Below are 20064 nucleotides of genomic sequence, written 5' to 3'. Positions count from 1 at the left end.
AATGGCTGCCACGGTCCTCAGAAGGATGGCCCAGCGGCTAGGGCAATTCACTGCTTGGACACGGACTACCCATGGGGCACTGAGCAAGTCACATAGTCTCTCTCTGCTTCACTCCCTGATTTGTAAAATGAGGTCCTTCCCTCCCTCCTTGGCTAGGGAGAAGGTTGTGAGGTACCATGGTAACGGGACTGCACAGTTGCCATAGGGAGCTATTGTGGTCTATCTCTGTAAGGGGCTATTTACATAGGATGCTCTGAAATGGGTTGCAAAGCTGCAGAAAGCATCCCAGCTCCTTCATGCACTCCTGAGGCTCAGTTTTGATGTAATGGGCATGCCTGCTGTGTGTTCTCCCTTCTGGGTTTGGGGAGGAGGGAGGAGTGCCTGTCACAGTGACATGCTGCGCTCGCCTTCCTTCTCTGTTTTTACTTCTATTGTTTTCCTCCCTATGGGTTTGTCGCCTGTTTCTTTTTACTCCTGTGTTGGCGAGTTTGTTCCTAAAATAGCCAGTGGCATCAAAAGCTCTCTTCTTGGATCTCACGCCGGACAGGCATAGCACATGGCACAGCTTGTTATGAGACTTGTGCCATTGCAAGGACAAGCAAACATCTCCTGAGGTTCCAACTAAACCTCAGATGGTTACCCACTGTTAAAAGGAGACTTCCCAGTGAACTTCAGCCCTACAGAAACAGCTGCGGGATTAAAATGCTGTTACTAGATCTCTAGGCTCACATCCATCTAGCAATTTTACTGGAAGTGCACTATTACAGCTCTTTTAAGAGATGGCCCCAAGCCAGAAGCAGGGTTCCAAACTCCAGATTTGGAACTGGATTCAATATAACTCTATAATAGGCAGCACCAAACTCCAGGACCTGAACAGAGGGATTTGAAATTTGAATCTGAACCTTCTCAGCAGTTGGGTGCGGTCTTCGTGGTCTTCCAGTTGAAGCTCAGCCAGGGTTTGCTTCAGGCTTGTCTGGTTTTTGTTAAGCTCTACAGATACAATTACCACTTCAACTTGTGCCAATCAAGACGCACAATAGACTGACAGTTTCTGAACTCTTTGGGACAGTTATTTTCAAATAATTATAGCTAGCTAACTGTAGATCCATTTATCTACTAAACACTTCCTTATAACACAGATCTAAAGACTGTCCTAATGTTTTTCTCTGCTAAACTATTCAAGTGAACAGCCAGCACAAAGTGCTGTTTTACATGTTGCATTTTACTCTCGCTTTCCTAACCAGCCATTTGTAGTAGGTTACTGGTATTTCATTACAGCTGTCTCCACTGTTCAGTCCCTGGATTATTATTCATCTTGTTAAAAAATGTTCTTTGTTTGCATTGTTGTGGACAATATAAGTGTTTCTAGAGGACTCCTACTATTATTTAATTCGACAATGTCCACACATTGTATAGTTTTATCTTCTCTGGTGGACCTGCCAGAAGCTTGTGAGGAAATAACCAAGAGCACAGATACTAGCACTGAATAAATGGCATCAGACAAGTCTTTCAAGAGCTCGGCTCTTCCCCTAAAGACTTTACAGATATGGATCCTGCCTGAATTTAAGGAAGGCCACTGAAAACATGTTTGGTTGTAGCTGGCTTTGTGACTTACAAAGTCTTTGCATATGTAGGCAAAGCTAGAACCAAACAATCAGTAATAATGAATTTCCAAAAGATGCCTCTGAGATAGAGAGATCATTTTATACATATAATTTGGAAAGAGAGGAGCAAAAAATCTTTTAATGCATTCAGCGTGTTGTACTTTTATTATCTCCAACTGAGAAAGCAATCCGGGAAGACGCTCCTCTCTCATTATTTCAAACCCTGTGGGCTTTGCCTCTGATTCCAGAGTGGGATCAACAATAATTGGTGATTATTAATGTGTAATGCACAAGAGCGTTCTTCTCCAGCACATGGCTTTTCCTTCTCCTCGCATGTCCTCTTTTGGCCCTACCACCGGGCAAAGATTCAGAACTTCATCCTTCCTTTCTCTCTCTCTCTCTCTCTCTTTCTCCAATCTGTGTGACAGCAGGCACTACTGTGATTATAGCGGTCCTACCACCAGAAGGTAGATCAGATCAGACGAGCATGGGAGTTGCCAGATGTATGCAGAGGGCCTCAAAGTGGTTGCTTTGGAGCTCCAAAGAGCAGGGAACGCTGCAGCAGATGCCTGCACGGTTTATAGAATCATAGAACTGGAAGGGAGCTTGAGAGATCATCTAGTCCAGTCCCCTGCACTCAAGGCAGGACTAAGTATTATCTAGATCATTCCTGACAGGTGCTTGTCTAACCTGCTCTTAAAAATCTCCAGTGATGGAGATTCTACAACCTCCCAAACACCAGTCCTGGCCTGCTATATCACAACCCTGTATATATGTTGGTCTCTTCCTGAGATATCTCTACAGATAAACTCGGCCTTTGGGTACTTATGTTTGAACACAGTTTGAAGCCACATTAAGAACGTAATTCTTGTCTCATTGGTTTCATTGAGCAGGTTCCGATGCAAATTCATTAAATGACTGTGGCACTTGATAAATATCCTTTCTTGGCTGTTAAAGGCAAGAGCGATAAGCTATAGAAAGTAGCTTTGTGGTTTACTCCGAGAGGCTGTATTCTCCAACCCCTAGGGAACCATCAGGGGAAATCTGCCCATCATCCCCTGTTAACTCAGAACAAATTCACAGGGAGGTCTTTAAACTTCCAGTGAAGTTTTAGAGACAATCCCCTAATCACCACAAACTGCTGGGAAGAGCTGCTTTAAAGTCACTGCTATCAATCCTGGCTCTTATCAAGGCAACTCAAAGAGCTAAAATCACCTGGGATCATTTAGCAACACTTTAAAGAAGGCTGGCATGTTGCATTACGTAAAAAAGGCCTCATTTCGAAATATATATCAATTATATCTCATGCAGGCAGGGCCTGATTCTGAGTCACCCTGCCCCATGTGCACTCATTTGCACCAGTGTCAAGTGCGTGTAAAACTCTGTGGTTCTGCTTTGGCAGCACTTCACATCCCTTGCTGCACTCATGTTACGTAGGAACACAAGGTGCAGGGCATCAGAGAACCAGGCCCACAACAGCCATGTCTGGAGAGCAATTGAATCCATATCTTGATGGACAAATATGCCATGAAAGATCTAAAGCAGGTGAATTCAAATTCTGTTCCATTTCTAGTCCCAACATTGCCATTCCAGAGAGGCAAGTTGGTCTATTCAGGACCCCAAGATTGTATTCTTACCTGTACCATTGACTCATTGTGTGACCTTGGGTGAGTCTTCTTCATCCCTCTGTACCTTAGGGCTTGGTGACACAGAGGTATAGCCCAGAATGGCTCCTGCGATTTAAATTCACACCCTGGCTTATTTCTCAATAACTTTCCCATGTAGAAAAGCCCTCAGTTTCTCCTTCTGCAAAGCAGGGGTTAAAAATACCTATCTCCCACACAGAGGGTTGCAGTGTACATTGTGCCTGGCTCTGAACTTGCACCAGTACAAATCAGGAGTGACTCTGACATCCATGGAGACACCCAGTGTGCAAGCTCAGTTGTTGTAAGCTCTTCATGATCACTGTGTGAAAGGCACCACCAAAGCGCAGTGATCATTTCATCTCTAGAGCAGCCACCACAGCTCACTTGTGACCAGAGCACAGCTGTGTGAGAAACCAAGGGCTGATTTCTCCGTCAGGAAATGTTCGTCTAACCCAGTGGCCCATGTCCCCCTTTCAGCTAGGGCCATGATACCAGGGCCATTGTGGGGGAATGTTTTCCCTTTTGGAAAGCAACAGGAGACATCAGGAGCAACAAGGTTTGGCCTTGTTCAGTAGCATGCACATCACAGGCTTCCAATTTGCGGGACTTGCTCTTTGGGGAGAGCGAACCCCTTTCACTCGCTCACTGCATAGAGAACAAGCCATGGGGATGGTACAGGACCTCTGGCTCAGGGGAGCCAACGTGTAGCATCTGACCCAGCCACATACATGGCAGGATGGAATGACCCATTGGTTCCCATGGGCTCCATTTGCAGAGGGGCTGAGCATCCCCAGCTCCGATTGACTTCGAGTGGAATTGTGGGCGGAAATCAGGAGGCAGCCGGGCACCCAATATTCACGGCCCCGCTTGAGCGTTTCAGCCTGAGGCTGTTGTCTGGTGATAATAATAACAACAGCAGACTTACTGAACGACTTGATCGTGAGCCTCTGTGACAATCAGTGCCCGGGCTCTATGGGGTGAGGGTTATTCATTGCTGCAGCAAGCCTGCAGGAAGCTGTTTTTCCTGGGGAGTGGGGCTGACATGTCATGTTCACAAGCCATCCGCTGAGTTAAAGAAAAACTCCAAATAGCCTCCTTCGGACTGGAATTTAAACAAATCAACATGCATGTGAATATAATGTCTTCATGGCAACCTATTTGCTCTCCTTAATGGACACACCTCTGCCTCTCCCTGACGGGGTGGTGGGAACAAAGTGCTGGTGGGAATGTACGACTCACCTTTTCATGATAACAACAGCCCCCCTGGGGCTGAAATTCATCCCCATGCAGCCGGCGGTCGGTGCAACGTTTGAGTCCCACCTAAGTACAGTATTCAGGAGAAAAGAGGGGGGCAGCGCGTCTAGGCAGCAGCTCCCCATCCCTGGGCAACCTCAGGGTGTTTGGGTTCCTGTCGGGGCCAGAATTCTGCAATGAAGAGGCAACAGCAACAACTGGAATGAATGATTGCGGGGTTGGCTTAGCATTTCAGAACCTCTGCAAGGTTCAGTTGGATCCAGTTCTGTACAGGTGGGGGGGAGCCTTCACCCCAGGTTTGCCCATCCATAGCATGGATGTGGGGAGTGGATCCCGGGGAGAGGATCCCTGTCTGAACCGGAAAAAGGGGCTGAGGCCATTGGGGAAGGGTTTGGGCTGGTACTGGTGGCTGGTGGGGACAGGACAGTGGACCAAATGGACCACGAGTCTGATCTGGGGTGGCAGTTCCTACTTTGTCATCTGTAACGAAATTACCCTTTGTATGAACATCAAGCCCATTTCCTGGTGCCTGCAGCAGCCACAGAAAGCTGCTTTGCATTTCTACCAGCTGAATTTCACATCTAATTCTGTTCTTTTCTTTTTATAATTGAGGTCAAAACATCAGAGGAGTATTATTCATCCAACATTTTGTCTATTAGCAGAAGAGGAACCAATACAGAGCTGGGACTTCATCTGCCTTGGAGCTTTCAGAAATAGCTCCTGCCATAATGACTGCAAGAGAAACTCCCTTTGAGGCTGGTTCATGGCTTCTATCTAGCTTTTCTCAGGCTTAGAACAAAACAGCCTGTATTTATGAATATACAACAATAATAAAAGGCCGGACCCTTTCATTCTCAAAGGAATCTTCCCTGAGTAAGGACTTACTAAGAGAAGCAGGCTCTGTCCCACTCATAATGATTCCGCAATTAAAAATATTAATTCTTTGCACTCCTACAGCTCCTCAGCTTTCAAAGCATTTCACAAGCATAAATTAAGCCCCACCACATCCCTGTAACATAACTGAAAACTGATGATGTATTATCCCCATTGTACTGATGGGGAAACTGAGGCACAGAGGTGTTTAGTGACTTGCCCCAGGTCACACAGTCATTCCATGGCTCCTCTAAGGAGCAAGTTCTGTTTCCAGCTTTGTTGAATTGATTGGCAATGATGGATCTTGGAATGAAATCCAGTGCAAATCAGGAGTCACTCTGACGTCCGTGGTGACATCCCCAATGTGCAAAGTGTACGAGCTCAGCTGTCTTGAGCTCTTCACGATCACTGCATGAAAGGCACCACCGAAGTGCAGTTAATCATTTCATTTCTAGAGCAGCCACCACAGCTCAGCCGCCCAGCTTGATTCTTGATAACTCTCCAAAGCCATTCCACCTCTGTGCCTTAAATCACGTTCCTTAATGATGGACTTTCACAGGGGAGCAAACCGGAGGTTAGACAATGTTTGGGCTGACAGAAGTGTGAGCAGCCAGTGTTCCCTGTGCTCTTATGGAATAAGTTAGGGCTTGGAATAAGGGGCTGAATTTTGCTTTGTTACACCAATGTGAATCCAGGGTAACTCTATTGACCTTAGAGAGACAAGGTGGGTGAGGTCATATCTTTGATTGGATCCATTTCTGTTGGAGAAAGAGACAAGCTTTCAAGCTTACACAGAGCTCTTCTTCAGGTCTGGAGGTAAGATCTTACCTCACCCGCCTTGTCTCTTTAATAACCTGGCACCAACACGGCTACAACAAAACTGTAAACAATCTATTGACTTGAGTGGTCCCAGGTATGTGGGAGCAGAATCTGAGTCACACTTCCCCCCCGTCTGGCCTGCGGGGAAGTCGTTCTCCTGACACATCCAGCCATATGGCTTTCCAGTGAAGCCAATTGGCCGGGAACAAGGGAGCCTATTGTCTGGGGGGGGGGGAGCCCTTGTTTGAACACAAATAGCCTCTGCCCTTAGCAAATGGGATACAATTGAGATGGGATACAATTAAGAGCAATTGGTGCACGGACTTTTTGTTCTGTGAGTTCACAGCACTGCCACAAAGGGGTCCTGGTCCAAGACGGTGGCCCCTGGGTTCTATTGTAATAATTCATATGAAAAAAGCCAGTGGTGAATGGGCTGGAGCGTGGCATCTGGGAACGCTTTTTCCCACAAGGAATTCCCTGAGACAAACACGCCAAGGCACTTTGCAGGCAAAGCGAGGAGCTTTCAGTATCGGCTGGCAAGTGGAGGGGACCCGATGGCACCAGCTGGGAGATGGATCATCCCCACAGCTAAGGTGAAAAAATGCCTTCTCCAAATGGTTTCCATTTTTAAACAATAACGATTGAGAGTGGAGAGAAGAACCTGTGGGTAATGACTAGGCATCAAAGGATCAGGTGGGAGGCAGGTCAGGCCTAGAGGGAACCATCAACTGGAAGCTCACCAATGTGATTGGACATGTAACGGGAGGTTTAATGGGCTGTCAGTGCAGAGGTCCTGCGCCACGAGGCAGGGTCTCAGCTCAATCATTGGGGAACTGGCTGGATGCGTGGAACTGGCTGGATGCAATAAACACGCTGCAAATCACTCCATCCACCTCTCGCTCCACCTCTCCTGACCAGATCCAAATCCCCAAGCTAGCAGTCACGGGGCTTGATTAACCCAGCAAAATGCTAGAGTTGATGCAAGAGGCTGTCAAGACGCAGCGTGGGAGACTGTACTGGTATTTGGAAAGCATGACAGGTAATTAGGGCCTGTAACTGACTAGGAAGCTCGCACCTTATTTGGATTGCTCATGGTAAACAGAGCCTGGGAGCATCCACAGCCACCTGCATTAGGAAAATGTCAGCACAAAGGAATGTCTGCCAATGAAACCTCCTGAGGGGGCAGGGAGAGATCCCCATCCAGGCAATCTCCACAGAGAATCTCCTGTCTGGGTCTGAGATGTCAATAGACTCCTCCATGTAGGATCCACGCCGCCTGCAAGAAGTCACGGGTACCTGGCATGCCTGATGTGCCAGGGCTTTGAAGAGGCAAGTGTTACGTTCTCTGATTAAAATATGACCATACAGATCATTGCTGCAACCACTGTTAGGTATTTGCAGCAAATCTTGTACAAAGGTTGTCAAGTGAGGTGTCTATGAAAAGGTTAGGATTTGCTGGTTATGATTGTGCTGTCTGTACACATGAATCACTTTTGTATTTGAAGTTATAAGTATCGGTTTCAGAGTAGCAGCCGTGTTAGTCTGTATTTGCAAAAAGAAAAGGAGTACTTGTGGCACTTTAGAGACTAACAAATTTATTTGAGCATAAGCTTTCGTGAGCTACAGCTCACTTCATCAGATGCATTCGGTGGAAAATACCGAAAATTATAAGTATTGGCTCTAGACTTGGATTTCAAATGTTTGCTCTTGGGGTACAGCCCACAAGGTAGCTAGGCAGCACGTCTTGGAGGGACTATTCAAATCGAGTGGCCCATCGAGAGAACATTTAACTGACAACGGACCATGGGAAACACCCCTCTACACTTAGTGGAATTTCCTGCTGGGAGTAGCCGAAATGCGTGGACATGGGACTTGCCCACATGACTCCAGACTCCATCTTGTTGCTGTAATTTTCCACAGTAAGAACAATGGGGGAAAAGATAAAAGGCCCTGGAAACGTCTCCATTTTGCCGCTATCCTGCTCCAGCCTCTATCCTTCCCAAGCCTCTGGTTTATGAACTTATACTAAAGGGAGCATTCTAACCAATCGACTGAGGACCATCTAATGATTTGGAAGCAACCAGAGACTTATCAAACCAGCAGTTTATTCCATCACTGCTACAAGCCTGAACCAAGAACTTTGCAATTACTGTATGTATTTGATTCCTTTGACCAATTTTAATTCTCACCTCTTTCTTTCTTTCTTTCTTTCTTTCTTTCTTTCTTTCTTTCTTTCTTTCTTTCTTTCTTTCTTTCTTTCTTTCTTTCTTTCTTTCTTTCTTTTATGAATAAATCTTTTGATTTTAGGTACTAAAGGATTGGCAACAGCGTGATTTTGGGGCAAGATCTAAGCTATATATTGACATGGGTGTGTGGCTGGTCCTTTGGGATCAGAAGAACTCTTTATTTGTTGAGACTGGTTGTAAAGAATCACTAACCTTTAAATCTGGTGTTTTCGGTGATAATACAAGGACTGGGATGCCCAAGGTGTAACCATGCCTCAGTGAGTCACGACTCAGGATGCCAAATTCAGGACCAACTGCTGAGAAATAGGGCAGATACACCGCCAAGACTGGTAGCTAATCCCCCGTAGGGTATACTAAACCAGCAACAAAGTAAACTCCTGTTTCACCACACTGGCTAACAAAAAGTCATAAAAGCAGTTTCCTTGGGCATTCCTGCACTGGCAGTGGGATGGACTGGGTCACCAAAGAGATCCTGCCCATCTCTGGACTCTGAGTTTATGAACCTTTCAGCCATCACGCTACGTGTCAGACAATAGCAGAGAGTCATCTATTTCAAGAGGGCCCTGGGGCACAAGGGAGGGCCAGAGACACTGACGGTCCGGAGTGGCGAGAGAGCCATGGGAGTATGGGAGGATTGTGTGGAGATAGGGAAAAGAGGGACGATGCACGTACAGACTGTGACAGTTATTACTGCAGAAGTTTCTGAGACATATTGAAGGCTGATGTGAGCAGCTGCAACTCCATTCCCTTCAGTGGAGCTGCAAATGCTCGTACTAGTGGAGCATTTTCAATGGAGATCAATAAAGTTCAGGAGCTGCTTTATCCATAAAGCATCCTGTCCCAGCTACCAGGAGCTCTTCAGTTTGCTAAAATGGGCTGCAATCCTCAGGAGAACAGGCTTGCTGGTGAGATTGACAGCTCTTTTGCTTTGAGTCCTGTACTGATATTTGGAAAGCATGACAGGGAATAAGTTTTCTCATGGCAGCCAGTCTCTTCCAGATTTATCTGGATCTGGGCAGCACCAGGGCATGCAGAAGTGAAAGAAGACAAACCTTTTCAGATCCTCCAGAACTGCACTCGTTTAATTCTAGAAAGGGACAATTGTTCAGGATAATTGTTTATCCTGCTCCAAACCCACTGGCCCATCTTTAATGGGGATCAACATCTAGGCAAATGAGATTCTCTCCCTTTAAAAAGTCACCAAAGGAAAGTAACGTAAGGGGAATAAAGATAAACTTCCATATCTCTGCAGGGAAATCAATGTCGCGAGTCAGACGCCTCTGTGTGTACAAGGCAAACGCACACTGCACCAAAGAAAATATGATGCACCCGGCTGCAGTCGCTGTTCTGCAGAGACTCATTCCGACAAAGCCTGGGTGATTTATTCGTTTCGTTACTAGGTAGCGCTCCCCTTGGATGCCCAGTTTAACAATTTACCTCCTCTAAGGAGCTACTGAGTGGCAGAAGGAAAATAACTCCAATCCCAGGCAGGGAGTGGTAGGAAATCAATTCGTCCCTCATGTCTCCAGCGGCAGAGGCTTTGGGGAAAGCTATAGAAAGCTGGGTTTGGCCATTTCAGCTGGTTTGGGGCCAGATTGTGGTAGCTTTATGCATAGCCATTAATGCCTTGCTCCACAGATCTTCCTGATGAAGACTCACAGTGCCAGGACTATTCGGTGAGAGGCAGGGTACTGCAGCCCAGCCCTTGGGGGTGTATTTTTTATACAATGGAGCAGTCATGAAGGCTAATGAATCTGAGACTGCTCATTAGAGACGTCAAGAAACCTACGGCTGGATTGCCTCCCCTTCTCCCCCTTCACACACACTCAGGAATACCATAGATCCCTTAGGTACTGCAGGAGGAAACGTTCTAGCAGGAGGGGTAAGGAGACAGGTGAGAGATTGGGGTGCTGCTGGACAATTCAATGGCACATCTGGCTGTCTTGTGCCAGAGCTGGCTATTAGTTTTATGTCTGTTAGCAGCAGTGACGTCTGAGCAGTGATTACCATGACAAAGGCCTCTCTGTTCATGAGCTAGCAAGATCTCTGGATGCACTGGGTAATAACAGCAGCTTGCCGCTTTGTCATAACAGTCCAGGGCTGTAAATGTGGCGAACTAAAATGCCCGGAACCACGCATATATCAGCTACTGAAAGAGCAAAACCATCTCAGGGAAAGCGTGAGGTGGGGGAGCCGGCCACTTTCAGTCCTTGGTGCGTTAGCTGCATACTACACCACGAGGCTTTATCACCCCTCGGGCGCGGGGATAAATGCCTGCAGTCAACAGTACGCTCTCTGCGTGTTGGTGCATCTCGAAGAGCGTCGAATGAATGCACTAAGGCTCTGGGTGATGAACTAGCTGCTTCATGGAACATACGTCTGCTCTGGCTGGATGTCTGCATGGCATTCACTGAACACTGCCAAACGCATCCCGTTGCAGCATGCCCTGGGACTTGGGGGAACCCTGGGCTGGTGTATTCAGGGGCTGGACTTCCACTGTTTCAATGCCCACAGGAGATCCTCTTGGGGCATTAAGGACAGCATGTGGTTTGGGGCATATACTATTATTACAACAGCACCTGGAAGCTCCAACCAAGATCAGGGCCCTAAGTGCTGGACACACACCTAGTAAGAGGCAGTCCCTGCCCCAAAGAGCTTGTCTGAATAGACAAGGAGGGGAGACACGAAGTACTATTATCATTGTTTTTCAGGTGTGCTCTGTGGATTGAGTGACTGGCCTGGGGTCACACAGGAAGCCTGTAGCAGAGTCCCACCCCAGTGCCCAAACCACAAAGTCCACCTTTCTTGCTTTGCTAAGCACCAACAACGGCACACCCCTAGCCTCCAGGAGGTCAGGGACATTATACAAACTTTAGCTAAGCTTCACAGCATACCAGTGAGGTACATGAGTAAATAGGGAAAATAAGGTAGGCTGGAATTATGTGACTTGCCCAAGATCACAAGTGGCAGAGCTGAGAAGAGAACCAGGAGTTCTGATTCCCAGGCCCATACACTAAGGAGGGAAGGCTGGCTGAGTGGCTACATGACATCCTACATTTAGCACTGTAATGTGCAAAATCCCTGAGGCTTTGTCTAGACTCAGGGGAAATGCATTATTTACGATCCTGTCCACTAATTCCTCCTAAACCGGACTTTGCACCTAGCACAGACACAGTTTAACACCTTTTACCCTATGGTAGCTGGCCAGGGGCAGGGGTCAGCAATGTGTCCGTATATGGGGTGGTAAAAATTTTGAGGTCTGTGGTAATTTTTCACAAAATTGAATGACTGAATGACATAACCACCCCCCCATGTCCGTCACTAAGTACAGTAATTTTGTCACGTGTCCGTCGTTCAACATGGTGGTGCCAACCCCTAGCCAGGGTTGACCCTAGGGAGCTGGCAGAGGTCTGTTAGATCAGTGGTTCTCAACCTTTTTTCATTTGCAAACCCCTAAAAAATTTCAAATGGAGATGCGGACCCCTTTGGAAATCTTCAGACATAGTCTGTGGATCCCCAGGTGTCCACGGACCACAGGTTGAGTGCCGCTGTATTTACAACCAAAGCTTTAGATTCTTTAGCCACATTAGTTTCCACTGGCGGTGAGTGTCTCTTTGCTGAACAATAGCATTGATTCTTGCGGGTGGGAGGGGTTATTATTTCGGCGATACATTCTCAACCAACCAGTGGCCGCTTGTTTACTGAAATGGATGTTACTGATCAACGCCTCCCGTTAAGAACAGTGGTGGCTTCCCCAGACCCAAAGGAAGACAAGACCCTTAGCTCCTGTGCTTTCAGGTCCTGTCAGTCTGCATTGGGGTCCTGAACCTTTGTGTTCAGAGCAACGGATTGAGAGTATTTTGTGTTGGATTAAGATTCACTTACTCAGTAGTAACAGATCTCTATTAAGGCAATATTCTCAGCACATAGTGATCAATTACTTGCAAGTGGGAAGCTTATAAGGATGATCCTATCACAGTCACCTCCAGCACCGAACAGTACAGCTTCGACCTCCCTTTGTTACACAAACTTATTGATAACTTTTTGTTATCTTTTCTTATTCCTGTGTATTGGCCTCTCATTTCCATGTTAACTCTCCCCCCTTTCAGTACAGGTTTAGTGCAATTCAAACCACCTTTCTAGACTTTTAGTTACTTTATCTCTTCTTTTACTTTCTCTCTCATGTTTGCTCTGCAATTTCTTACATCTGTGCAGTTCTACGTACGCTCACCAAAGGAATGTAACGTAAGTAACGTAACCATTTCCCTGTTAAATGGTATCAGAACAGACTCTTAACATTCACAGCAGGCTTCTATCAGGGTGAAATATGCCTTCACTCTTTGCCATGGGCAAAGTAATAAGAAGGTGCAAAGCAAATGTCCAGAGCCCGGAGAGACACCTTGTGTCTTCTTGCCCTCGGTATGCTAAGGGCCAAATGTGTGTAGCAGAGACAAAAGTACAATGGTCAGAGTGGAGAGAAGAGGGCAGGTAACTCCCCTCTCACTAACCTTGGTGTAAATCAGGAGTAACTCTGTTCATTTCAATGGAGTTATGCTGGTGCAAACTGGAGGCTAACCAGACACAGACTTTTTGGGCACAGAGCCACAGGGATTTAACTCGATGCCATATTTTAATTAAGGGAAAGTTTAATCTTTTGAAGGTGATTTATTTCCAGGTTGAGATTGCCTGGATTTTGCCAGCACTAACCCCATCCAGCCCTCACCTCTGGCTAGCAGATGTTCCTGACCATACTAGGCATTTCATAGAGGTGCTTCTGAGGATAATAGGTGGTGCGGTAAACTCCCAAGCTCAGTGTTTCTGAAGGTAAATCTTGGGGCAAGTCTCGGCTGGTGTTAATCTGCATTCTCCACTGAGGTCAATAAAACTGTACTGATTTATACCAGCTATCTGGCCCAGGGGTATCTTTTTATTTAATAATAAGAGCTTCTAATTCTCTCTTGTTATTTAAGCCCTCCTCTAAAGTGACCCTGCTGCATGGATTGGATCATTTCTCATGCCCTACTCCCAGGTGCTTTGTGTAACTGGACTGAGATGGGATGCAATGGGAGGCGGCAGATCAAATAGGAGATGCAGCTTATGTTATTAAAAGGGAAAAAACTTATTTTCAATATTTTTCAGTGCAGTGAGCTGAGTAAATCAGGCTGAGGTGGGTGCTCTTAGCTTAGGATCTATTGGGCAGGGAGCAAATGAGACGCTGAGACATACTTGAAATTGACAATACCTAAGGGCCCAGTCCTGCAGGGAAAACTCACAGTGAAGTCAATGGGCATTTTCCCTGAGTAAGCCGTTCAGGATCCATCCCTAATATTGAGAGAGAGAGAGAAGAAATGAGTTCCTACACAGTTTATTTCTAACAATGACTGATTGGTGATTACATCCCAGGCTTGCAAACACAGTATTCCCGGGAGGTTTCAATGGATTAGTCAAGGTAATAAACACTATATTAGGTCGTGCATACGTGCAGAATCGGACCCCCAAGAATGGATCCAAAATTGAGCACATTATACAGACTGATCCAACTACTAGTCAAATCAATGGAAAGACTTTGTCTTTGCGAGCCGGATAAGGCTCTTTGTGAACTACAATATATTTAATAATTTAGACCCTAACCCACCTCTACTGAAGTCAAATGAGAGTCTTGCCATTGATTTCAGAGTGTGCTGGGTCAGCGTAATAGAGAGAGAAAACACTGGAGGTTGCAGGTTTCCTCAGTGGACGTATCTGGGGACAGTGGTCACACAATGACTTCATCTTGTTTGTGTATCTTGAATCGTTATTACAATTATTGCTATCTTTTAGCATCTTACGAATTGTGGAGTTCAGGCTAGTAGCAAAAACCAGAGCAGCATTTGGTAGGTTCTGACTTTTTATCAGCTATTGTGACTTTAATCCCTTTCACACTACAAAGTGACGCAGCCTGGCTTCCATTAGCCTTGCAGCATCATTAGATTTTGTCCTCTGATTTGAGGTATACTTCCGTCATCAGGCTGGATCATTATTTGGATGGAAATCTTCTCAGAGGACGGGTGCTGAGCACTGACTGAAGTCCAGCTCCTTTTCAGGTGTTTTAAGATGGGGACCCCAACAATGGAGACACCCAGAATCACTAGTGCCTTTTGAAAATGCAAGCCATACACCGCCCTGATCCTGCTTTGAGATTGGCATTTGTAACTCCCTCTGCCCACATGGTACCCCATTCATATCAGGGAAGATCTGCATAGACTCCAGACTGTGCCCCGCCACTTCTCAAAGCAGGTTCAGAGCATTAGCCCCAGATCCTCAGATGTACTTAGGTGCCTAGGTCCCATTGATTTGAACAGAAGTTAGCTCCCTAAATACCTTTGAAGGTTTGGGACTTAGTCTTTATTTGCCAAGATATTCTTTTGTCTCCTTTCACCCAGACAGGAAAACAAATGTGTGATGGCACAAAGACAGAAAGGTTCATATCATATCCCCACATCGGACAAATGATGCTGGAGCAAAACAGGGAAATACGATGAGAAATGGAAAGCCATAAACATTCTTTAAAAATCCCCCAAAACACTCAGAGCAGAGCATCCAAATGAAACTGACACACACAGAGACAGAGTACTAAATGGGGACAAAATGAGTTTTTCAATGGGAATAAATAAAAAACTGCAGCCCATGGGTCTGGGAAGCTGGCCCAGATCTGCAAGACGGGAGTGTGTGTGTGTGTGTGTGTGTATCTTTTATTAGATCTTGTTCTTATCATTAGACAGATCACAGAGAATGACACTTGCAGGAAGAGGGCTTTGTTGAAATGAAATTAACAAAACAAATTAAAGTCCATGGGGAGGGCTGCAAATCACGGGGTGGGGGACGGGACTGTGAGCCGTCTGCTATTGCTGCCTCTGTAGTGTAGATGCTGCAGGGGAGTTGCAGAGAAATATTGTGACATTAAAATGCAAACTGCAGTGAGTGACTGAAGCTGCACAAAAAGAAAAGGAGTACTTGTGGCACCTTAGAGACTAACAAATTTATTAGAGCATAAGCTTTCGTGAGCTAATTCTCTGTCAACCCAGGCAGTGTATTTACTTGATCTGTGTCACAGCTGCTTGTTAATTAAAACAGGAATAAAAAATGACGCCTGACAGACCTACAGCTCCCGAGCATACTGGGGAGTGTCAGAATGAATCCAGAGCACTCCTGCCAGCATTCAAGGGGTTAAACCCTTCCTATGTGGAGCAAAGCACAGGTCCCCTATGACTGGCATCTTGCAGAGCCTGATTCTGATCTCACACGGGAGGAACTCCAGTGAAGTCAATGGAGTTACACTGGGGTAAAACTGGTGCAAAAGCTCCTTGAATAACAAGGAGCCAAATCTTGGAGGGCTTTCTCACTCCTTGAGCAAAATTCCCACTGACTTCAAAGGGAATTTTGCCTAAGCAAGTGGAGAGTAGACACTAACTGATGTCTTCAGATTTGGGCCCTCAGAGAAATCAGCAATACCAAAACCTCCCTTTCCTCAGGATCTGCCCAAATACTGCTGACACACATAAAATATACAAGACAGATTGGAAGTTGACCCAATTTCTTCTCACTATATGAAACCCCACACAACTGAAGACAAGACAGACCCGAGCTTTGAATCTGGCTCTGGATTTGCATCGGAAGCTGAACTCCTTCAGAATTTCAGATCTGGAGTTCTGGTCTCCAAAGTATTTCACAGAGGGCACATCAATGTAGCCTGCTCTAGGTAGCTGAGTTGGAATTTTCCCATAAAAAATAGGATTAGGCTGGGTAAAAAGAACTTCCATGCGGAATAGGGTTGCTTTGCTGTAGACCCCTGTGTCAAGGTGAGATGAAAAGAGATGGGAAGTGCAGCAGATGTAGCTGTCATGTGCTCAGCAAGAGCTCAACTTACAACCTGCCAGTGTCCCAGGAGGGAAGAACACTATATGGGGGGGGCATGTGTGGTTCACCCACATGAGCCCCCCCAACACCTGAGGGCCATGGGAGCTCTGAAGGGGTCAGCTCACACCAGGAAGGACAAGCTGAGCCGAGCTGTTCAGTTCACAGGGGCTGGAGACTTCCAGATTCATTTAGATGTTTGAGGGGGACAAACAGACTTGCCAGGGGATCTCCCCACAAGCTCCAGGGAATCCCCTTAGTATCCTGAAGGCTGCTGGGGGGAGGATCTTGTGATTGTCAGGACTCGGGGGATGCTGTTGTTGGAGCTGGGGGATGAGGGTGTGACACGGGGGCTGGGATATTTGCCGGCTTCTTCTCTGGGTGAACAAAGCTCAGCCCAGCCGCATTCCCATTCCCTAAGCAGGGGCTGAAGTTTGCAAACTCATCTGGCCTTGACCCCACAGCTCAGAGGCGGGAAGCTTCACACAGCTCTAGGGAAAAGCCCTGTGTCCAGGTCACTGGGGCTATTCCAAACCTCTCCTCAAATGCCACAGAGAGGGGATCTTTCACTTCCCTCTTTTCAGCCCCAAAGGGACCTCCATGTTAACATCTCATCCAAAGACTAGTCTAGTCCTGCACCGAGTTCTGGGGCAGGGTAGGAGCCCAACCTCTGAGGCAGGGGTGAGACCCCCTGCGGCACTGCGGGGGAAGTCCCATCAGTTACTGAGCCCTAATAGGAGAGAGCATCCCAGAGAACTGCTTTAACCCTTTCACTGAGGGCATTTTGCAGATGGCCAGACAAAGGAATTCACAGGACGAGTGCCATGTGTGCAAGCCCAGGACTGCCTCATCATGCAAACTGCACACACGCCCTCTGTTAAGTCTGCATGTCAGAGAAGAAATCAGCACTGAAAGAAGCAATGATTATGTATGCTGAATAAATGGTAAAGAACATCATGCATCCCCCTTGGGTTGGCCCTTTTACACCAGTGCGCACTGGGTGTAAAACGCAGCCCTTTAGACGGAGGACCCCTGTGCGCTAGTGCCAGTGACTACACAAGGCGAAAAGCTCAGGGCTCTACATTCGCATCTTGGCTCTTTGCTGGCTCACTGGGCGATACGTGTAACTTGGGTGCTGCCTGACCTGGATGGTGGGTGCACGGGATCCTGACAAGTGCTTGGCGAGCCTTCGCTCAAAGGACGTATGGAATTCTGGTGCACTATGTTCCTCTATCATGCCCTGTGAATGGGAGTCACCCCACATGCATCCAGCAGAGGGGACCCCCTCGTATGCACAACAGGCTGCAGGGCAATGTAAACCTCAAAGGTCCACCCCTGTGTCAGCTGTGTGCCCCAAACTCCCATGATCTTCTATGGGACCTTTGCCCGAGTGGGGAGTGCTTTGCTGTAAAATCTCTTTATGAATCAATACAGCTGTCCAGGGAACAAAATCCTGCAGCTGGGGACGGACGGGGTAAAGGTGAGATTTCTTTGTCAAGATTCAAGTATTGGTGTAGAGGGAACTTGAAATCTCAAGCCGCGGAGGCTGGATCTAAACTCTCTGCATGCAGGAGAGGGGATGCTTGCTTGCCCCAGTGCACGGGGTTTATCTAATCCCACCCCTCACGCCAGGCTCAGAGTGGCCTGGCCCAACAGTACAACCATTTTGTTTTCACCTAGGAAATATTTTACTAGTGGGGAAAAAAAATCTGTTGTTTCTACCCTAGGAATTGACTTAAAACCAAGCCAGCTCAAGCAAGGAATCTGGGGTGGGACTGGTTATTCTAGAAAGTTGGTCTCCAGCTTTTTTTTTCCTTAGGTTCTTACCAAGCCCGTTGCTCCCACCCGTGAATCCCACCTTAGTGGCCTCTGCTTAGAGAAGAAGGCAAGGAGCACCTGGCAAGGGTTCAAATAAGGACCTGATCCAACACCCAGTGAAGTCAAAGGACAGACTCCCAGAGATTTGGATGGGCTTTGGATTAGGCCCTACAGGGGACCTGTTGCTAAAGTCAGTTCTCCTGGGTGACTTGGAAGCAGTTACAATGGCTGGTGTGCAAAGGTGTCACACCCCAGAGCACATTCTGTCTGTCTGTCCATTTGTCCCTCACCTCCACTCACTCAGACACACATATTCCCTCCCCTCAGCAATCCCAACCTGGTTTTTAAAGCCACTGTCCTGCCCTCTTTCCTCAGAGGAGCTCAGTCAAGAATCCCAGGGAAGCCAGGGCCCTGTCCTGGGTCAGGGTGCCAAGGCCCATGCAGGGGCCGGGCCACGCTCACTTACCCGGGAGTGGCACTGGAAGCCGAAGTACACCACCACGATTGTCGGCAGCAGCACGACAGCAAAGATGGTGACCACCAGGAGCAAGTTCACGAGGAAGACCAGAGAGTTCATGGCGACGATCAGCAGGGTCCAAGCCCAGCAGCAGCAGGTGCTCCGGGGCTCCAAGGGAAGAAGCTGGTCGTCCATGTCGTAAGGAGGGAGGCCAGGGATCATCCGGGACGTGTCGGACAGATTGTCCACTTCAAAGTCCTCGATCTCCTGGTCGAACATTCTCAGAGGAGTTTCTTTACCCCTCCTTCCCTTGTTCTTTTTTCCTGCCTTTGCTGTGGCCACGAACCCGAGCGTGGAGCTCTGGGGCTTTCCTTTCTCAGCCGGAAGCCAGCAGAGAAGGGCTAGCCAGACAGCAGCAAAGACCCTAGTGATGGAATGGCCCTACTGGGTCACCTGGTGCACCCCAGCCTGGCCAGGGCAGGATCATGCCCTGCAGTATATTCCCCAGCACTGCCTCTCCTCCAGTCTGAGAACAGAGCTGCACCTGCTGGAAGTTTGGTCCGGAACCAGCTACGGGCTATTGCTTTGCTTTTGAATCCACGGAATTTCCTTATTTTCTCTTGCACGCTCTCTCTGTCTTCTGGGGCTCTTCTTTACGGGGATACGGTCCCAAGGAGTTCCCAAGAATTTCTGCCCTAGCTTAGATATGCTGCACAGCTCTGGAGATCACCTAGTAGTCCTGCTGGCTAAGAGTGTCAGGCTCAGGCCCTTTCAGAGACTGTTCCTTGACTTTGAATCATCTATTTGTGGCCAGTATCCCAGAACCAAGTAATTACCCAACTTTCTTCCAATTGGCGTGCCTGGTTAAAAGAACAAACGGGAGCAGCTTCTCCCTCGTCCTGTTGGAAACCCTGCCCGTGCTGTGCAGCGCTGAAAGCAAAGAGACACAAGCTGACTGGAGCAGCGTGTGTGGTTTCGGTGCACACAGCTGTCTGCATTCACAGGCACTCAGACAGGAGCAGCATCTTCCCTTCTGAGCTGGCTCTGGAGCTGTGCAATGCTGCACTGTTCATACTGCTGGCTCTTGATCGGCTTTATCAGATTTCCTTCCTGTGCTAGCCAATCCTTTGCAGCTTGTTTCTCCACCCCAGCCACTTAGCACGCAGCGCCTGGGTACCACGCTCTCCCCACCTTCCCAGGTTAGGTCTTTTTTGACACTGAAATTGCTCTGTTCTCAACTCTCCGGCCACAATTTCTTTGCAGATAAAAGACTAGGATACGGTAACAGACGATAATCATTGCACTTCCTAGACAGGGATCTCAGCATGCTCTGCAAACGGTAACTCTCTTTTGAGGCAACAAGAACTGCAATGAATGGAGGTCTTTTTGCTTGGCTCATGATCAAACCCATGTAAAGAAATGGAAATTGTCTCTCCTGATCTTTAGCACTTATA

At 47.3% G+C, this 20064-nt stretch overlaps 1 protein-coding gene across 1 annotated transcript in view; it reads right to left on the bottom strand.

The window, feature by feature from the left end:
* Positions 1 to 19852, bottom strand: part of TMEM88B (transmembrane protein 88B) — a 43082-nt gene extending 23230 nt beyond the window's left edge. The window contains exon 1 of the mRNA XM_038377006.2: positions 18620 to 19852. Coding sequence (XP_038232934.1) covers positions 18620 to 18889 — 270 coding nt within the window. The 5' untranslated portion in view covers positions 18890 to 19852. The remainder of the gene's footprint in view (positions 1 to 18619) is intronic.
* Positions 19853 to 20064: the final 212 nt, after the last annotated feature.

The sequence above is a fragment of the Dermochelys coriacea genome, chromosome 18, assembly GCF_009764565.3.
Source record: "Dermochelys coriacea isolate rDerCor1 chromosome 18, rDerCor1.pri.v4, whole genome shotgun sequence".
NCBI lineage: Eukaryota > Metazoa > Chordata > Testudines > Dermochelyidae > Dermochelys > Dermochelys coriacea.
This window is presented reverse-complemented; position numbering and strand designations above follow the sequence as displayed.